Here is a 15353-nt window from a genome sequence, read left to right as displayed (position 1 = left end):
AAAAGATACTATTCCTCAAATAATTGCAGATGCTAGCAACCAAGTTGCCCAGTCATCTTTTGAAGGGGTTGCACGCTATTCCAATAGACATTTTGATGGCTGCCTTGCAGGCCATCCTATTTAATAAACAATTATGTATGCGACATATGTTTTTTTGAAAAGCACGACACTATTTTCCTAAATTGTGCGATGCTCTTTTCTAAAAACATACGACACTGTTTTAATTTTATTTTTCTTGCGACATCATTTTGGCAAAAGGTGTATTAAGCAATGGAGAACATGTGGGGCTTTTTTTTTTCCTATTTGAAAAAAGACTTTTAAAATAGGTGAACAGGTTTGTTAAGTTTAATAGCAATTGCGTTTATTGTTTAGTTTTTCGTAAACATTGCTCGATCAAACTGCGCACGATCTTACTGATATATTGCGTGACAGTCCTGAACTATTTTTTGGAGTAATTAGGTTTTTTAGTTCAGTGCAGGATTATTTCAATATGTTTATATGAGTTCGAAGTAAGAAAGAAACGATGTTGATCCTGTAAACCTATTGTGGATATATCACAAGAGTCTGTAAGAAAGTTTTTTACGTAGATGCCTGGAAATAAAGGGTGTCACTTCTAAATCGATGTTCCCGATAAACAGCATGGGGGTCAGCAGATGTACAAGGAATGCTGCTTGCCCCAGTGAAATAATTGTTATGCATATCTTTTGTAGGTTTGTATATCAGCCCACACTCTCCTGCAAAAAACTCTTAGATATACGACTCATCAGCATAAATTTGAAGTCGCTTCAAGTTGTTAAGTTAGAAACGTTGTGAGTTTTCATTGTTCTTTTAAATATAAGCTCTTTTTTAGCTTTTTTTTTCAAAGAGAGAAAGAGCTAAATTTGGTTAGCCCGAGTAGAAAACAATACAAAAAATAGGACTTTGATTGTTATGGGGTAACCAAGCTCTGTTTCTGGTTTCTTGGTGATGTGTGTGACTCTTTGTAAAGATTGACAGAGAAGGGAACGAATAAAAAAAAGTAACCTTATTTGATAATCTCTTTGTTCCCTCCAATGTAACAAACAAAAGCGCACGTGAGGGTCACGCATGAGAAACGAAGCGTGAAACCCGAGAATGGAGTTTGAACAAAACAAATGTTTAATATATTCCTATTTCTGCACATGCACCCAGAAACATTTTTTTTTTTTTTATTTTACGCCAAGACCCCGTTTATTTTATTTTATACATATATATTTTTGACAGGAATGATTTTTCAAGACTTGTACGACACACTAGTTGAATTACTACAAGAAGAAACAATAGGTTAATATTAAATATGAGCATAGAAACAAAAAAAAAAAAAAACTAATCTGTCCCCTCTTTCAGCTGACCTGAAGGAATGCGGCGAGTCTGTCTATAGGTTGTTCGAAACGATATTATATAATAATGACAAGCTTCCAAGTCACGAGTTACTAATGAGGGCAAAAGGGTTGACAGATTACTGTAATGAGAACATCATGCAATACCATTTCAGCAATGTGCCTGTTCATTGGCGACGCATGCTGATGGACTCGGGTTTAGTCACTGTTTTGATCCAGCTGGGTTCATTGGACGAGAGAGTGACGGAAGCACAAGTACAAGATATTGTTGGTGACTTGGATACATGCTGTGTAATAAGTGGATCACCTGGACCAGACCGAAGGTGGATTTCTAACCTTATTCTGGATGAACTTCAGACCTGGCTTACGAATCAGCGCAGTGGTACTACTAAAGAACCCGCATACGAGAAAGTTGCACGATCGTCGACAAAGGTGACACTAACATACCCTATTCAGAGATTGCCCGAACCACCTAGTTTTGAGTGGTTTTTGCAGCACTGCAACAGAGATATCCCAACACCATTTATTATGCCAAAGGGTGTGATTGAACACTGGCCTGCTTTTAATGAACACCCTTGGGGTTCTATGGATTATTTGCTTTCTGTAGCAGCTGATCGTATTGTACCTGTTGAGATTGGAAATCAGTACACGGATGCAGATTGGGGCCAAAAGATGATGCGATTTTCTGATTTCATCCAACATCATATTATGAAGGATGACATTGCATATTTAGCTCAACATGATGTATTTTATCAAATACCACGACTTGAAAAGGATATTATCGTTCCAGACTATTGTTATATTGAACCGAGGTTGACGGAGCTCTATCGTTGTAGAACAAATAACCAAATCTTAAAAAATGCTTGGTTTGGACCCAAAGGAACTATTTCTCCTTTACATCAAGACCCCTATCACAATCTATTGGCACAAGTAGTAGGTAGTAAATACATTCGGTTGATCTCTCCTGTAAACACCTCATTTGTTTACCCGAGGGATGGCCTAATGAGCAATACGAGCCAGGTAAGCAATGACTAAACACATTTTGAAACCCTTTATTCTAAATTATTTATAAATAGGTTGATGTCGAGAACCCTAATCATGCCATCTATCCACGTTTCAAAGAAGTAGATTATCTTGAATGTGTATTAGAAGAGGGTGAAATATTATACATTCCGGTAAATATTATTCTTCTTTGTTTGTTTCCATAGTATTACTATTTTGCTGATCCCCTTCTTAAAATAGCCAAAATGGTGGCACTATGTGAGATCCTTAGAGACAAGTTTTAGCGTCAGTCTATGGTTCTGATTTGCGCGTGTGTGTGCGTGTGTGTGTGTGTGTGTGTGTAAACGAATAAAAAGGGAGTTTCACGTGTAGCGCAGAATGTATAAATCGGGCCATAAAGTTGAGTGGACAATTTCCTTTTTATTGAGTAAATACAGCGTTCATTAAATTATTTATTGTGTAACGCTTTGCAAATCTCTCAAAATGAGATGACTATAACTTGTGTGAGCTATGAATAAAATTGGGGTGGAGGGGAAAGAAGAAGAAAGGTACTATATAGAAGAAAGAAAATATTACAAGATTGATGTTTGTGTGTGTGTGTGTTGGGGTATTGTTTTGTTGTTGTTGTTGTTTAGATATCAAGAGCTAAACTTTCCATGACAAGTTGAATAGCTTCTTGAGTACGATCATCGAATTCAGTCAAGAGGTTTTCTTCTACAAGAGACAACTGATCAAATAACCATTCAGATTCCAATAGTAAGATATCATTGTTTGTAGTCTCTTGTTCTTCACGAAGTACATTAATTTGAAAAGGTTGACGAAGCTTCCATTCGACAGTAATGACGGTAGGTTTATTTTCTTGTCTTGTACGTTGGGCAGTATTAGCTTGACGGATCAAAATAGCAGAGGATTGTTCTGCATTTACGATCAAGCCAAGTTGATGACTGATTTTCTTGTTTAAGGTCAAGATGGATTCTAATAAAAGACTTTCCATCTCTTCTGTGTGTTGGTTAATTTCTTCTGAAAGCTTGGTTGCTTCGTTTTGGATGGTTGTTAAGCCAGCGATTTGAGGAATGTCTGTAGAGACAAGAGGATTTACAGATGCGAGTAGGCTTGCACGCATAAAATTAAGATTACGGTTTAATGATTTTTGTGCTAATTGGCGAACTATTTTTCCCAAAGAAGAAAAGGTTAGTAAAAAAAAAGAAAAGAGCTATTATAAGTGTGTATGTTTACCTTCAACATCGCCTTGACTGATGGATTTAGGAATATAAGACAAGACATTTTCGGATACATCAAGCATAACTTGATCTACAATGTTTTCATAATATTCTGATAAACTTTCTGTCAATAAGAAACCTGCTTCAGGCACATGAAGTTGGCTGTAGCTAGTTTGAATAGGAGCTGCATTGACAACTGAAAGCACAATACAGGCGATGGCGGAAAAGGAAAAGATGGAGCGAGATAACATGTTTTGAAGGAATGAAATGGGGGTTGAAAGGGTGTAGGCAAGTAAAAATGAGAGAAGGGAGTATTTAAACAAAAATGAAAAAATGAAAAAAATTATAAATATTTATATATAAAACAAAAGGGGGGGGGCGTGGAGATGTAATATTTATCTTGTACAACAAGCGTCAAAATGAAAAAAAAAAAAAAAAAAAAAAAAAAAAAGTAGTTGTCTCTTATAAAAGACTCCCTTTTTATATATGTATTTAAAGAAACAAAAAAAAGATAATCATATTCCCCCCCTAAAAGCTGTTTAATGACTCCCTTACATGGTGTTTTTTTAGGATTAATACAAAGCTCTCCCTCAGATTACACAGAAAAGAGATCCTTGTTTTCTATAGCACTAACTTATTGGTACTCAGTTAATACCCATTTTTAAATTAATTTGGTGTACAGTACATTTTCTTTTTTTTTATTCAAACTTATGATCTTTTAAACGTTTCACATTGCCAATTAAATTTCTTTCTTTAAAAAAGCTAATTATACATGTTAATAATCTTATTGGCAAATTATTTACTTATATTACTTACATGACAATACTAACAAAGAGAAAGCAAACACCTCCAACAGCAATATGTGTAGCCTTTTGATTTAGTGTGTACCATCCAATATTCTTTTCTGACCAAAATGTGATAGACCAAGCCATTATAAAGCTAGTAACAGTTGCAGCATGTGGGAACCATTGCTTAACAGAAACGGTTACACTGGGTTGGAAATAGGTGCGAATATAATGCCAGCTGTATCCGATACGAATACCTAGATTAACCATATTTGCCAATATCAATCCCATTGCTCCCATCTCGAAAACATACATGAAAATAAATCCTGACGCCATAAAACAAACAGAGAATAAGACCATAAAATAACTTAATCTTGACAAATCTGATTTGGTTGCCACGGCTTGCACAAACCCCTCTGTGATCCCATTAATTCCCATAAAAGGCACATAAACACAGTACAACGCAAGCACACCTGGTGCATTGCCTTCTCCTTGCGACCATTTGTGGCCTGCCAACAAGTCGATCAAAGTGGACGAGTAATTAGTGGCAAAGCAGATAAATACCAGTCCCAATAGGATGTGAAATTGTAGGAGAATCATCAATACATTAGCCGCTGTTTGACGAATCGAGACCTTACTTTTTTCATCAGAAGACGATAACAACTTGGAGAAAAAAGTTCTCCCAGTTTCTTCGAGTGGTTGAAATAAAATTCGGACAATTAAAGACCCTATAGAAATATGTTTGTTTGTTTTTGTTTCCTTATTCTCAACTACGTCATGATTATTACCATAATTTACCACAAAAGCATAAACGCCTCTATCCTCTTTTGAGCTCAAGATCGATATCAGCATTTTGTCACCCTCTGTTAAAACATGTTTCAATAAGGATTGTTTCGTCATGGTGATGCCCAAATAAAGCAAAGCTGGATCGAACATGTATCGTCGCTCTTGTTCCACAATTTCATGTGGTATCAGTCTTCCTATCGATTTCTCCTTGTAGATGAAAAATCCACCGTATCCAATCATCATCACCATTCCATACACCACCTGCGCAATAGCAAATGCTAAAATGCCAAGCTTATCATTACCTGCGAAATAAAGCGTTAAACCAAACGTCACCAAGCACCGCAAGATGACCGCAATCCCTTCTACCATCACTCGCAATTGAAAGTACAGGTTGTTCAAGGCCAAGATAAATAAAGGCTCAACCAGTAGTTCAACAAACGAGGCAAACCCGTAACAAAGTACTGCAACACGGTAATAAGGCATTTCCACCAAGTCTTGTGCTGTGATGGTGGACAAGTAGTAAGAACATGTCAAACATGTTGTCAGTAGGCCGAGACACGTTGGAATGTAAGCCAAATTCAAAATCTTCTGTCGGTTAGAGTTGTCACGTATCAGGATAGAACGAAACCCTTCACGCGAGATAAATAAAATGGTTGAGGATAGCAATTCTAAATTGACAGAGGCAATACCGAAATTGTCCTTTGAAACATAGCGTAACACGATTTGGTTTAATGAAAATGTAAGCATACGGGATACAAATTGAAGCATAATCAGGTACGAAGCCCCTTTGGCTGTTGTCGAAAGTAAACTCTCTTTCTGTTTATTATCTTTGGTGTCCATGATTTCATATAAGGGTTAGAAAAGAGAGTGTAATTAAAAAAATAAATCAAAAGGGTGCCCAATTGATGTAGAACGATGATTAAACTGCCGCCAATAATAGACGACACAACATTGTTGCCCAACCTGACGCTGTCATTAAAACTCAGATATACATTGTAAGAGAGGGGAGAGAGAGAGAGAGAGCTTCCTGTGCTCTCTTTCCCTGGCCCATAAACCTTGTGTGTAAAAAAATAACAGCTGTTACACAGCATTTTAGGATTTTTTTTTTTTTGTAATTAAAACAGTTGCAATTATTACCTCTTTCCTTTTTCTACTTTCTTATTTTCTTTTATGGACATATTCAGTATAACAAAAAAGAGTAAAAGAAAAGAAGTAGGCACTAGTCTGACACCTAGTTTACCGAGACAAGGCCCCATACAAGGTGAAAAGAACTCTTTACCTCCTTCCAATACATGGGGTTACACTTCCAGATCCTCATCTATTTCTAATGATGACACTCATCGTAGTAGTAGTAAATGTAAAATAAAAAAAAAAATATCCCTCTTTTAATTATCCCTTCATATTTCTCCTAACATTTTTTTTTTCTTCTTATTAAGTCGATACGCGCCCAATTGAATATAATGGATTGGCAGAAGCAGAAGTCCAAGATCTTTTTGAAAAAATGCTGGTAAATGAAAAAAGATCAAGTATATAGAAGCCTATTATAACATATACATTAGACAAGGAGAGGTATCCATGATCCAGCAGCCCGATCCGTCATGTTAGGATTCTCAACAGAAAAGAAATGGTTGATGGTATCTCAAGATAAACAGGTGGCTGCACCCGTTGCAACCCTCACCTCCAGTACTACCGCCACCATTGATAATTCTATAGCACTTGTACCCACCAACGATAAAAATTCTCCTGATTTTTATATCGAAAAGTTTTTGGAAGCTGATATGAAGGGCGTCACGCCTCGTTTAATTGCTCATCTAGCTGTCAGTTTAAGAACGATGCCCTTGAGTTGGGTTAGACAGTTTATTGAATCAAGTGGATTACAAATTATCACAAACGTTATTGGCACTTTGAATATAAGAGATCAAAAGTAAGCATAAGAAAAAAATATAAAAATCACCCGTATTTATTTTCTTTTTTTTTTGGGGGGGAGTTAGGACTGAAGCGGACCTGCAGATGGAGGTTGAAATTTTGAAATGCTTCAAATCATTGATCAATAACAGAGTATATATCATATATATAACCAGAAAAAACGCTTTACCCTTTTTTTTTTTCATTAACATCAACTCTTATCTAGTGGGGTGCTCGTGAAGTTATCTCTCATCCACAATGTATATATCATATCGTTCTATCGCTTGTCTCACCACCGATCCAGACAAGAAAACTCGTTTGTGAAATCTTAGCATTTGTGTGTCACGTTGATTTACCAAAGGGGCAAGAGATTGTACTCAAGGGACTGGACAAATTAAGCGAACATCTTGGCGAATTTGGAAGATTTGATGCATGGCTCAAATTATTAGATGCGACATTGGACGGTAGAGGAAGGATGGGAAGTTTAGTAGGGGCAAGTGAGGATGTCAAACGCATGATTGGCAGTGGGGCTCCAGATAGTCATCTTGGGGACTTTTGTTTGTCCAACATGATGCTGATCAACTCATTAGTCACTGTCATCGAAGACGTAGAGGTACGTGTGCATCTCAGAAATCAAATGAACGCTAGCAACCTAGACAAGATCATGGATAAAATGTTTGATTTCAATAACGAGCAATTAAAACGACATATCAATATCTATAAACAAATGAGCGAAAATGATGTGGATGAAATTATGGAGATTTACAATGAAACTATCTTGACGAATATGAATGATCCTCGTGCTTGCTTTGAACGAATCCTGGAAAGAGTAGAAGGTACACGTAGTTACAACTTCTTCTTGAGTTCGCTACAGCACATGTTGATGATACAGGCACAGGGAGATATACAAGTCAGATACTTTCAAATCTTGGATAAATTAATCACACAAGTCGTGATGGATAGAAAGGGCATCAAAAACGAAGACATGTCGATGGGATATTCAGTAGGTATGCTGATTGAGAAATTCGCCGAACAAGATCAACTGGATAAATCAGCACAAGAAGCCAAGGAATCAAGACAGCTTTTGGAAAAGACGATTAAAGAAAAACTGGAATTAGAAACAGAAGTGAGTCTCAAGGGAGATGGATTAGTAGGCACTTTAAGAGACAAGACCAATTCACTGGAGGACTTATTACGCATGTCACGACACACTATTGCTACCTTACAAAGAAAGTTGAAAGACACTCAACAAGAATATGAAATGAATGTCACAGCGTTAGATCAGCAATTAAAGGATATTTTAAACACGGCTGCCAATGCCAATAAAAAAGACGGCGTGGCCGTAGACGATCAAAATGGACATTTTGTTTTGGGTAGAGAAGAAGTGACAAGAGCGTACGATCGTTTAAAGGCTCAAGCCATCTTGGAAGGAAAGCCTGGGGATAATGAAGATGATGTAAGACACTATTTTCTTTTTAAATATTTTTAAACAATCAAACATTAAAACATATAAAAAAATAGGGTGTCATGCCAAGAGCAGAAGGGTTATCAGACACATTCAAGTCATCTTTACAAGGACACTTGGGTGGCGGACCCACTGGTTTTATAATCCCAGGTACAGCACCTTTAATGGGTTCCACACGTCGTATACCTGTCGGAAGAAAGAACTGGTTGACGGATGCCAATGAACCCACCGATGGTGTTAAGATGAACATCGAGTTCAAAGACCAATTGACTCAACTGTTGAGTGATCAAGGAACTAATCCTACAGCAGATCACTCTGACAAACCAATTAGTGCGCTGGCTGCAGAATTGGAACAGAAATTAAGGCAGCATAACAGTAAGCCTGATCAAACCAACTTCCCCTCAGCTGGTGGTTTAGCAGCTCCCAGTCAAACTGAACATATTCCTCCTCCTCCTCGTACAAGCTCGGTGATAGCACCAAATCCTGCAAGGAATACAGTTTCAAATATACCAGAGACTATCAGAGAGAATACAGACCTTCCACCTCTACCTACAGAGGCTACATCAAATATACCTCCTCCTCCTCCACCACCACCACCACCAACAGGAAACAATACATTTGCCATCCCAACTCCGCCACCACCACCACCGGCTTCATCTGTTACTGGTACAGTAGCCCCTCCTCCTCCTCCTCCTCCGCCACCACCACCACCACCGCCACCAGGATCTATTTCAGTTACAGCTGGAGGCGCTCCTCCTCCTCCGCCACCGCCACCACCTCCTCCTCCAGCAGGCGTAAAGGGAGGCCCACCTCCACCACCTCCTCCCCCCGGTGCTCCACCCCCACCTGGAGCGCCAGCTGCTCCCTTAGGGCCACCACGTAAGATGATTCGTCATCAACCTAACGTCAAGACACGTGCACTTCAATGGACCAAGATCCAAGCCAACTTTGTAGGTAAAACAATTTGGGGGACCAATGATATTGATGAATTGGCACTAGAAGATGAATTGGACACGATGGGTATTTTTGATTCGATCGAGTCATTATTTGCACAAAAAGTGATTGAACGAAAGAAGCGTATGATGAAGGAAAAGAAGCAAGAAATTTGTATTTTAGATCCTAAAAAGGCATACAATATAAGTAAGTGCAATTTTTTGGGGGAGAAATGGAGACAATGGAAAGGATTTTTTTTTTTTTTTTTTTTTTGTAAACTTATACTTCTTGCTTTGGGAATAGATATTGCATTACTCTCCAAGTTGAAGCATTTGGCGTTGGATCAAGTTTCCAAGGCATTTTTGGCTGTGGATGATAGTATTATTACAGAGAATTTGTTGAGCAATTTACAAGTCAATGTGCCGACTCCTGAAGAACAAGGAAAGTTATCCGTTTTTGTTAAGTCGGCGTCTGACGAGGATCTGGAGCAATTATCTAAGCCAGATGCGTTCTGTGTCGAGGTAGGAGAAAGTGACAACGTTTGAACTCGAGAGAGCGTTAAAATTTTAACTATTTGTAGATGATGAAAATCGATCGATACAAGGAAAGAGTAGATAATATGTTGTTCCGTGCTACATTTGAAGAGAAGCATCAGCAACTTTCAAGAGTAAGTGGAAGGTTATATATGTATCTTCGAAAATTAAATTAACATATGTTTAGAATATGAGTTCTGTGTTGGAAGCTTCTATTGCTATTAAAGATTCTGCGTCTTTCCAAGAACTTCTTAAGGTATGTAGTAACAGTTTTTTTTTTTATAAAAAAAAAAAACAAAAATGCGATTCTTACACGTAAACAGTTCATCCTTGTATTGGGTAACTTTATGAACGGAACAACGTTCCAAGGCGGAGCATTTGGTATTCGTATTTCCAGTATCAACAAAGTAAGTTTTCACAAAACAAAACTGTCGTTTGTCTAATGACTAAACAGTGTCCAATTTTCAGTTAGTAGATACTAAGGGCACAGAGGGAAACACAACCTTACTCCATTTCTTGGTTGATTCTATTGAATCCAAGTTCCCACGTTTGCACGGATTCTTGGATGATCTTCAAGAAAGTGGCAATGCTTGTAGAGGTAAGTAAATCAATAAGATGGATCAAGCATATGTTGGTTAATTTGTATGATTTTTGTCTTAGTGACTTTGCAAGATATGGTCAAGGATTATAACGAAATTCGTGTTGGTTTACAAAAACTTATCCAAGAGTTGGACAACCATTATGACGAAGATACTGAAACCCCTGATGGAGATAATTATGCTCAAGTTATGAGGAATTTCAGAAATGATGCTATTGAAAAGTTCGAAGAGTTGGAAGTCAGATATACCTCCATGGATGTAGCCTATAGAGATGTTGTTGGATATTATGGTGAGAATCCTGATCAAATGAAGCCAGATGAGTTCTTTGGTATCTTTAAAACATTCACATCGAGTTGGGAGGTAAGAGAAATCAGCTGGTATCTAATTTTTTTAATGGGTTATTGATATGTTTTGCTAGCGTGCGATGAGTGATAATGTTACAGCGCGAAAGAAGCTTGAAAATAAGGAAAAGGCTAGACGTGCTGACGAGGAAAGAAAGGAAAAGATGAAAGCACAACGACTTCGTGGTGTTGATACAAGTGATGGTAAAAAATGAATATATACGAGTAAATAATCACACGTACTGAATTTCTTTGTTACTAGCAAATCAATCTGGCACAGATGAAGATAAAAACATCATGGACAACTTACTGGACAAGTTACGTGCAGGAGAATTAGATACCAGTGCAAAACGATCTAGGCACGAGAGATCGAATACTAGTAGAGAAAAGAGAATACAAAAGAGTGAATCTGTGGTACTTTTAGCTGAAGATTTATTAAAGAGCATCCAACTGGAGGATGGACCCAGCACGCCTTCTGCGCCTAGAAGCAATCGTTTGGGTGCAAGAAGAAACAACATGCCACAACCAGTGTTTCGTGTTTAAAAATTACAAGAATTAGGATTTAAAAATAATATAATTGACGCCACTAATAAAAAAAATATAATTACCACTCAATTCCACAAGTTTTATATATATATATAAAAAGGCGCAATTAAGTCAATGAGACTATCATGGCCCTCAAAATGTTTGCAGGCACATCTGTCTAGGATTTGATAGATGGCCTTTAAAATTTATGTATCAGATACACTTTGAACATCTACTGGAGAATATTATATGACCATTATTCCAGATAAAATTTTAACATGAGACTACTTCGGCTATAACGACTGACCGCAGTACTTTATTACCGTGTTGGTTTTTGTGCTGGGTGACAATTGACAAGGCCTTACAGATGGTTGTTTTTTTCCTCTAATTAACGATAAAAACATTTAATGAAAATATACATTGGTGTTATTGTTCACCATGAAATTTACGAATATTTAGACATTGCTATGCTTCTTATAAATTAATTAAAATCAGACTCTCGTATTACTCTAAACTTTTATATTAAACGATCCAAACTTAATGCTTTTTATTTTAATTCAACCAACGGATTTGCTTTTATTGTTCTTCCATAGGCAGGCCATGAATACGTATACGATAAATATCGGTGTTGTTTTTGTTCCCCCAATTTGAGTGAATCTTAATCATGACAGCGCTATAAAGATCGATTGTTGCTGGGTTCTGAACTATATCGAATGTTTGGATAGGAGACCCACAATCAATTTTGTATTCAACAAATCCTAACGAAACATGATCATTTTTGGGTACTGCTGCATTCGGAATTCCGAATAATTCAATATGTCTTGGCGCAATGTCCATTTTGTTATGCATGACTTCACATGATGGATAATCCACAGTGAGGCTTTGGATTAATATCGGCTTTCCAAGCTGTATACCCAAAGTGCCCGTACTTCCAAACATTGACCAACATTCGCCAACATATATATGAGGTGATATTGCCATTTCTGGTGAGTTCAATGTGACCTGTGTGTATGTGTACCAGTGAAGAAAGTGAAGCCATCTAGGTATATGCTGAAAACTTTGGCTGGTTAGAGAATATATGATTTGACCTCCATTTAATTTTAGAGCAAAATCAGCCTTGTTAATCACATCTTGATGGTATATTGCTATCGCGTGTTGTATAATCTCATTTAACTCTTCTTCTCTATCTTGATCAAACATATACGGATTGGAATTTCGAGGTTTTGTATTACTCTTTTGTGAGTTTTGAAAATCTGTAGCTGAGACTGGTACGATAGACTTTATTATTCGCGGTAAATAATTCTGGCTCATATTCAGTATCAAATACAATATCACGATGAACATGATGAATCTTGTGTTTAAGCGCATTAGGCCATTTCTTCGTTTTCTAATAGGCATGGATTTATTGATAATATCTGTTACTGAAAACAAGATATACAAAAGTGGAGTCATCAAAACTTTCGTAGCTATAATTTCTAATGCCCTATAAATCAAAAATAAAGGGAATAAAAATAGTCTGAAAAGCAACCTTAAAGCTCTAACCGACCCGGAATCGTGACTTATGTCGATTATCGTAAGCTTTGCTAGTTTTTCAAAAACCCGGTATTTGGGAATAATGTTTCTATCCATCAAAAAGATATAAGCAAAAAAATTGGAAAAATTTAGGCTTTGTTATTCAGTTCTATTTATAATGGTATTACATGCCATGCCATTTCAGTCCCTCGTAGTGTTCTTTGTTCTATTTATAATGAAGATTTTTTGAGTTCTTATTAAAAATAGATCTTAACAATAAGTTGCCATTGTTTATTTTTTAAAATATCACAATGAAGATGAAAACAAATACCCAATTATGGGGCATCTCAAGAAAAAGCGCTCGAAAATTGATAGTAACAACGTTAGATTTATACTGATGGTGGCTTCTCCAAATGAAAACCGTGGCTCAATGAGATTGTTTGTTGTTAATTCATTTTTTATCTGACTGATTGTAGTTCTTTACATGTCTGGATCGTGAAACGTACCCACGACGTTGAATTAAGTGTTAGTGATATTAGAAAATTATAAATTGAATTAAATAACTATGATTATCGAAAAGGATATGATTTATCCGGTAGAAATGAGAGAGAAAATGATTATTGCAGTTACTCTGGTACTGCGGGCATGCATGAATTGATAACTTTATCAGACCTAATTAAGAATGAAGCAGCAGATAGCATCACGGAGGGTATGTATTTTGATTGGCGAGCAGTCATTTTCGGCTTAACATCGTGTGGCACCATTTAAAAGAAGCCTTAATTATAATCCTTATAACAAGTAATTGGTTATAGATAATTTTCTATCCAATTCGTGTTTTTAAGCCGATAAGAATTTTTCGTTTTTGTACGCGTATAGATACAATTTCCGTAATACCAAGAATCAGATCCCAAGAAACATCGTTTATGTTTCAAACAGCATTGTTTGTCGCACAAAGGATAGCCATGTACCACCACCCAGCTATAGGAAAGCTCTATAGGCTCGTTGTGTAAACAAAGAGATAAATAGAGAGCTATCCCGCATTTTATTTCAAAAGAAATTTGCCCTTTTATTCCACATTTTATCATCATGAAAACATTACTTTTAATACTATACTTAATTTCATTACTTATATGTGCCGTTCAGTCTGGCGAAATAACGGGTCGTAATGCCGCAGGTGATAACATAAAAGTGATTATCAGAAATATTTTTTAATCATGGATCCACTTTTTTAATCGTAAAACAGTTTGCGCTTTTTCATTGAATAAAATATTTTGTTATGGAGGAAGTCCAGGCGATTCTCAGTACGACAATTCTATATTTTCTTTAGATATAAAAAATCAACCATCAGATATCGTTTCCGAATTAAACAACAAATGGAATGTAATCCAACAGAATAATTCTGAACTAGTGACTGAATATCGATACGATAGTAACTTTGTGCTGTTACCTGATGGTGTTTCAATGCTTTTCGAAGGTGGATCTAATGAGAAAACTAAACCAATTGCCAACAAAACTGTTATTTATAACACTGTTGAAAATGCTTGGCATACACTTCCCGATTTCAATGATCCCCAAAATGGGGGCTTTAGACAAATGTAACCGGCTTGTCAATTTTTTTTTTTTTATACCTGCAATTAATCTTTTATTAACAACAGCTATTCCGCATCGACTGTTTATATGCCTAATATTAATTGTGTTGGGTTTTACGGCGGAAAAGAACTGTGAGTGCTATTTTACGACTGAGAAACTTGTTTTGGTATACGGGATTGGGATTTATTTATCATTTTTATAATAGGCACTCTAATGGAAGAAACTATACCACACTTACGGGTAACGTCATAACTGATGTGGATATGTCATACAACGCTAGCTTAGACGCAAGCATAACACTCCATGAATCTTATATCGGTTTTTTTTATATGACTCTATTGAACCTTACCGATAATGTATAGTAAAAGCCACAAAGTTAAGATTTAAGGCATTTATATTAACGTGGATTATAGACTTGGCATACTGTACCCACCGAACCGCTTAAAATTGATAAAATCAATCCTTTTATGCCTATCTACCAAACAGCAACATACAGCCCCATAACGAAAAAAGTTTATTATCTTGGAGGAGTCTACCATGTTCCCCACGTTAATGAATTTGTTGTGCCTCTTAAATACACTGTTATATTTGACACAATAAACTCTAATTGGGAAAACAAAAGTTTAAACGCTCCCGCTGATGGTTCTGCTATGCCTGCTCCTAGACAACTTCATACTGCAACACTTTGTAAAGGTTTTTTTAAATAATTTTTGTGCATGCCATTTACAACTTTTATTATAGTAAACACACAAGAAGATATACTTGTTTATGGAGGGACATCTGAACTTGATGAAGGTCC

The 15353-nt window shown here is 36.7% G+C and overlaps 5 protein-coding genes across 5 annotated transcripts; 2 read left to right on the top strand and 3 right to left on the bottom strand.

Annotated features, from left to right (window-relative positions):
• Positions 1-909: 909 nt before the first annotated feature.
• On the top strand, positions 910-2752 carry EV154DRAFT_500322 (uncharacterized protein). The gene is made up of 4 exons (XM_051600575.1): positions 910-1302; positions 1366-2378; positions 2435-2533; positions 2601-2752. The coding sequence occupies exons 1-4, from the start codon at positions 1134-1136 to the stop codon at positions 2661-2663; spliced, it is 1344 nt and encodes a 447-aa protein (XP_051460290.1). The 5' UTR covers positions 910-1133; the 3' UTR covers positions 2664-2752.
• Positions 2693-3994, bottom strand: EV154DRAFT_125048 (uncharacterized protein). Its single transcript, XM_051593974.1, has 2 exons — positions 3597-3994; positions 2693-3527 (listed from the first exon to the last, which is right to left on the bottom strand). The coding sequence occupies exons 1-2, from the start codon at positions 3829-3831 to the stop codon at positions 2992-2994; spliced, it is 771 nt and encodes a 256-aa protein (XP_051460289.1). The 5' UTR covers positions 3832-3994; the 3' UTR covers positions 2693-2991.
• Positions 3995-4392: 398 nt separating this feature from the next.
• Positions 4393-5991, bottom strand: EV154DRAFT_416250 (Rft protein-domain-containing protein; the record flags this gene model as incomplete). The annotated part of the gene is made up of 3 exons (XM_051595722.1): positions 4393-4874; positions 5154-5341; positions 5540-5991. The coding sequence occupies 3 exons, from the start codon at positions 5989-5991 to the stop codon at positions 4393-4395; spliced, it is 1122 nt and encodes a 373-aa protein (XP_051460288.1).
• A 308-nt stretch (positions 5992-6299) lies between these two features.
• EV154DRAFT_581453 (uncharacterized protein) lies at positions 6300-11470 on the top strand (the record flags this gene model as incomplete). The annotated part of the gene is made up of 15 exons (XM_051606643.1): positions 6300-6502; positions 6588-6658; positions 6711-7075; positions 7143-7209; positions 7283-8206; positions 8291-8512; positions 8578-9661; positions 9758-9975; positions 10035-10121; positions 10175-10243; positions 10311-10394; positions 10456-10567; positions 10648-10946; positions 11005-11131; positions 11190-11470. The coding sequence occupies exons 1-15, from the start codon at positions 6322-6324 to the stop codon at positions 11468-11470; spliced, it is 4191 nt and encodes a 1396-aa protein (XP_051460287.1). The 5' UTR covers positions 6300-6321.
• Positions 11471-12028: 558 nt separating this feature from the next.
• EV154DRAFT_549556 (UNC-like C-terminal-domain-containing protein) lies at positions 12029-13081 on the bottom strand (the record flags this gene model as incomplete). The annotated part of the gene is made up of 2 exons (XM_051604873.1): positions 12029-12935; positions 12981-13081. The coding sequence occupies 2 exons, from the start codon at positions 13079-13081 to the stop codon at positions 12029-12031; spliced, it is 1008 nt and encodes a 335-aa protein (XP_051460286.1).
• Between the last annotated feature and the right edge of the window lie 2272 nt (positions 13082-15353).

The sequence above is a fragment of the Mucor mucedo genome (genome assembly GCF_025094135.1).
Source record: "Mucor mucedo strain NRRL 3635 chromosome Unknown EV154scaffold_21, whole genome shotgun sequence".
Lineage (NCBI taxonomy): Eukaryota > Fungi > Mucoromycota > Mucoromycetes > Mucorales > Mucoraceae > Mucor > Mucor mucedo.
This window is presented reverse-complemented; position numbering and strand designations above follow the sequence as displayed.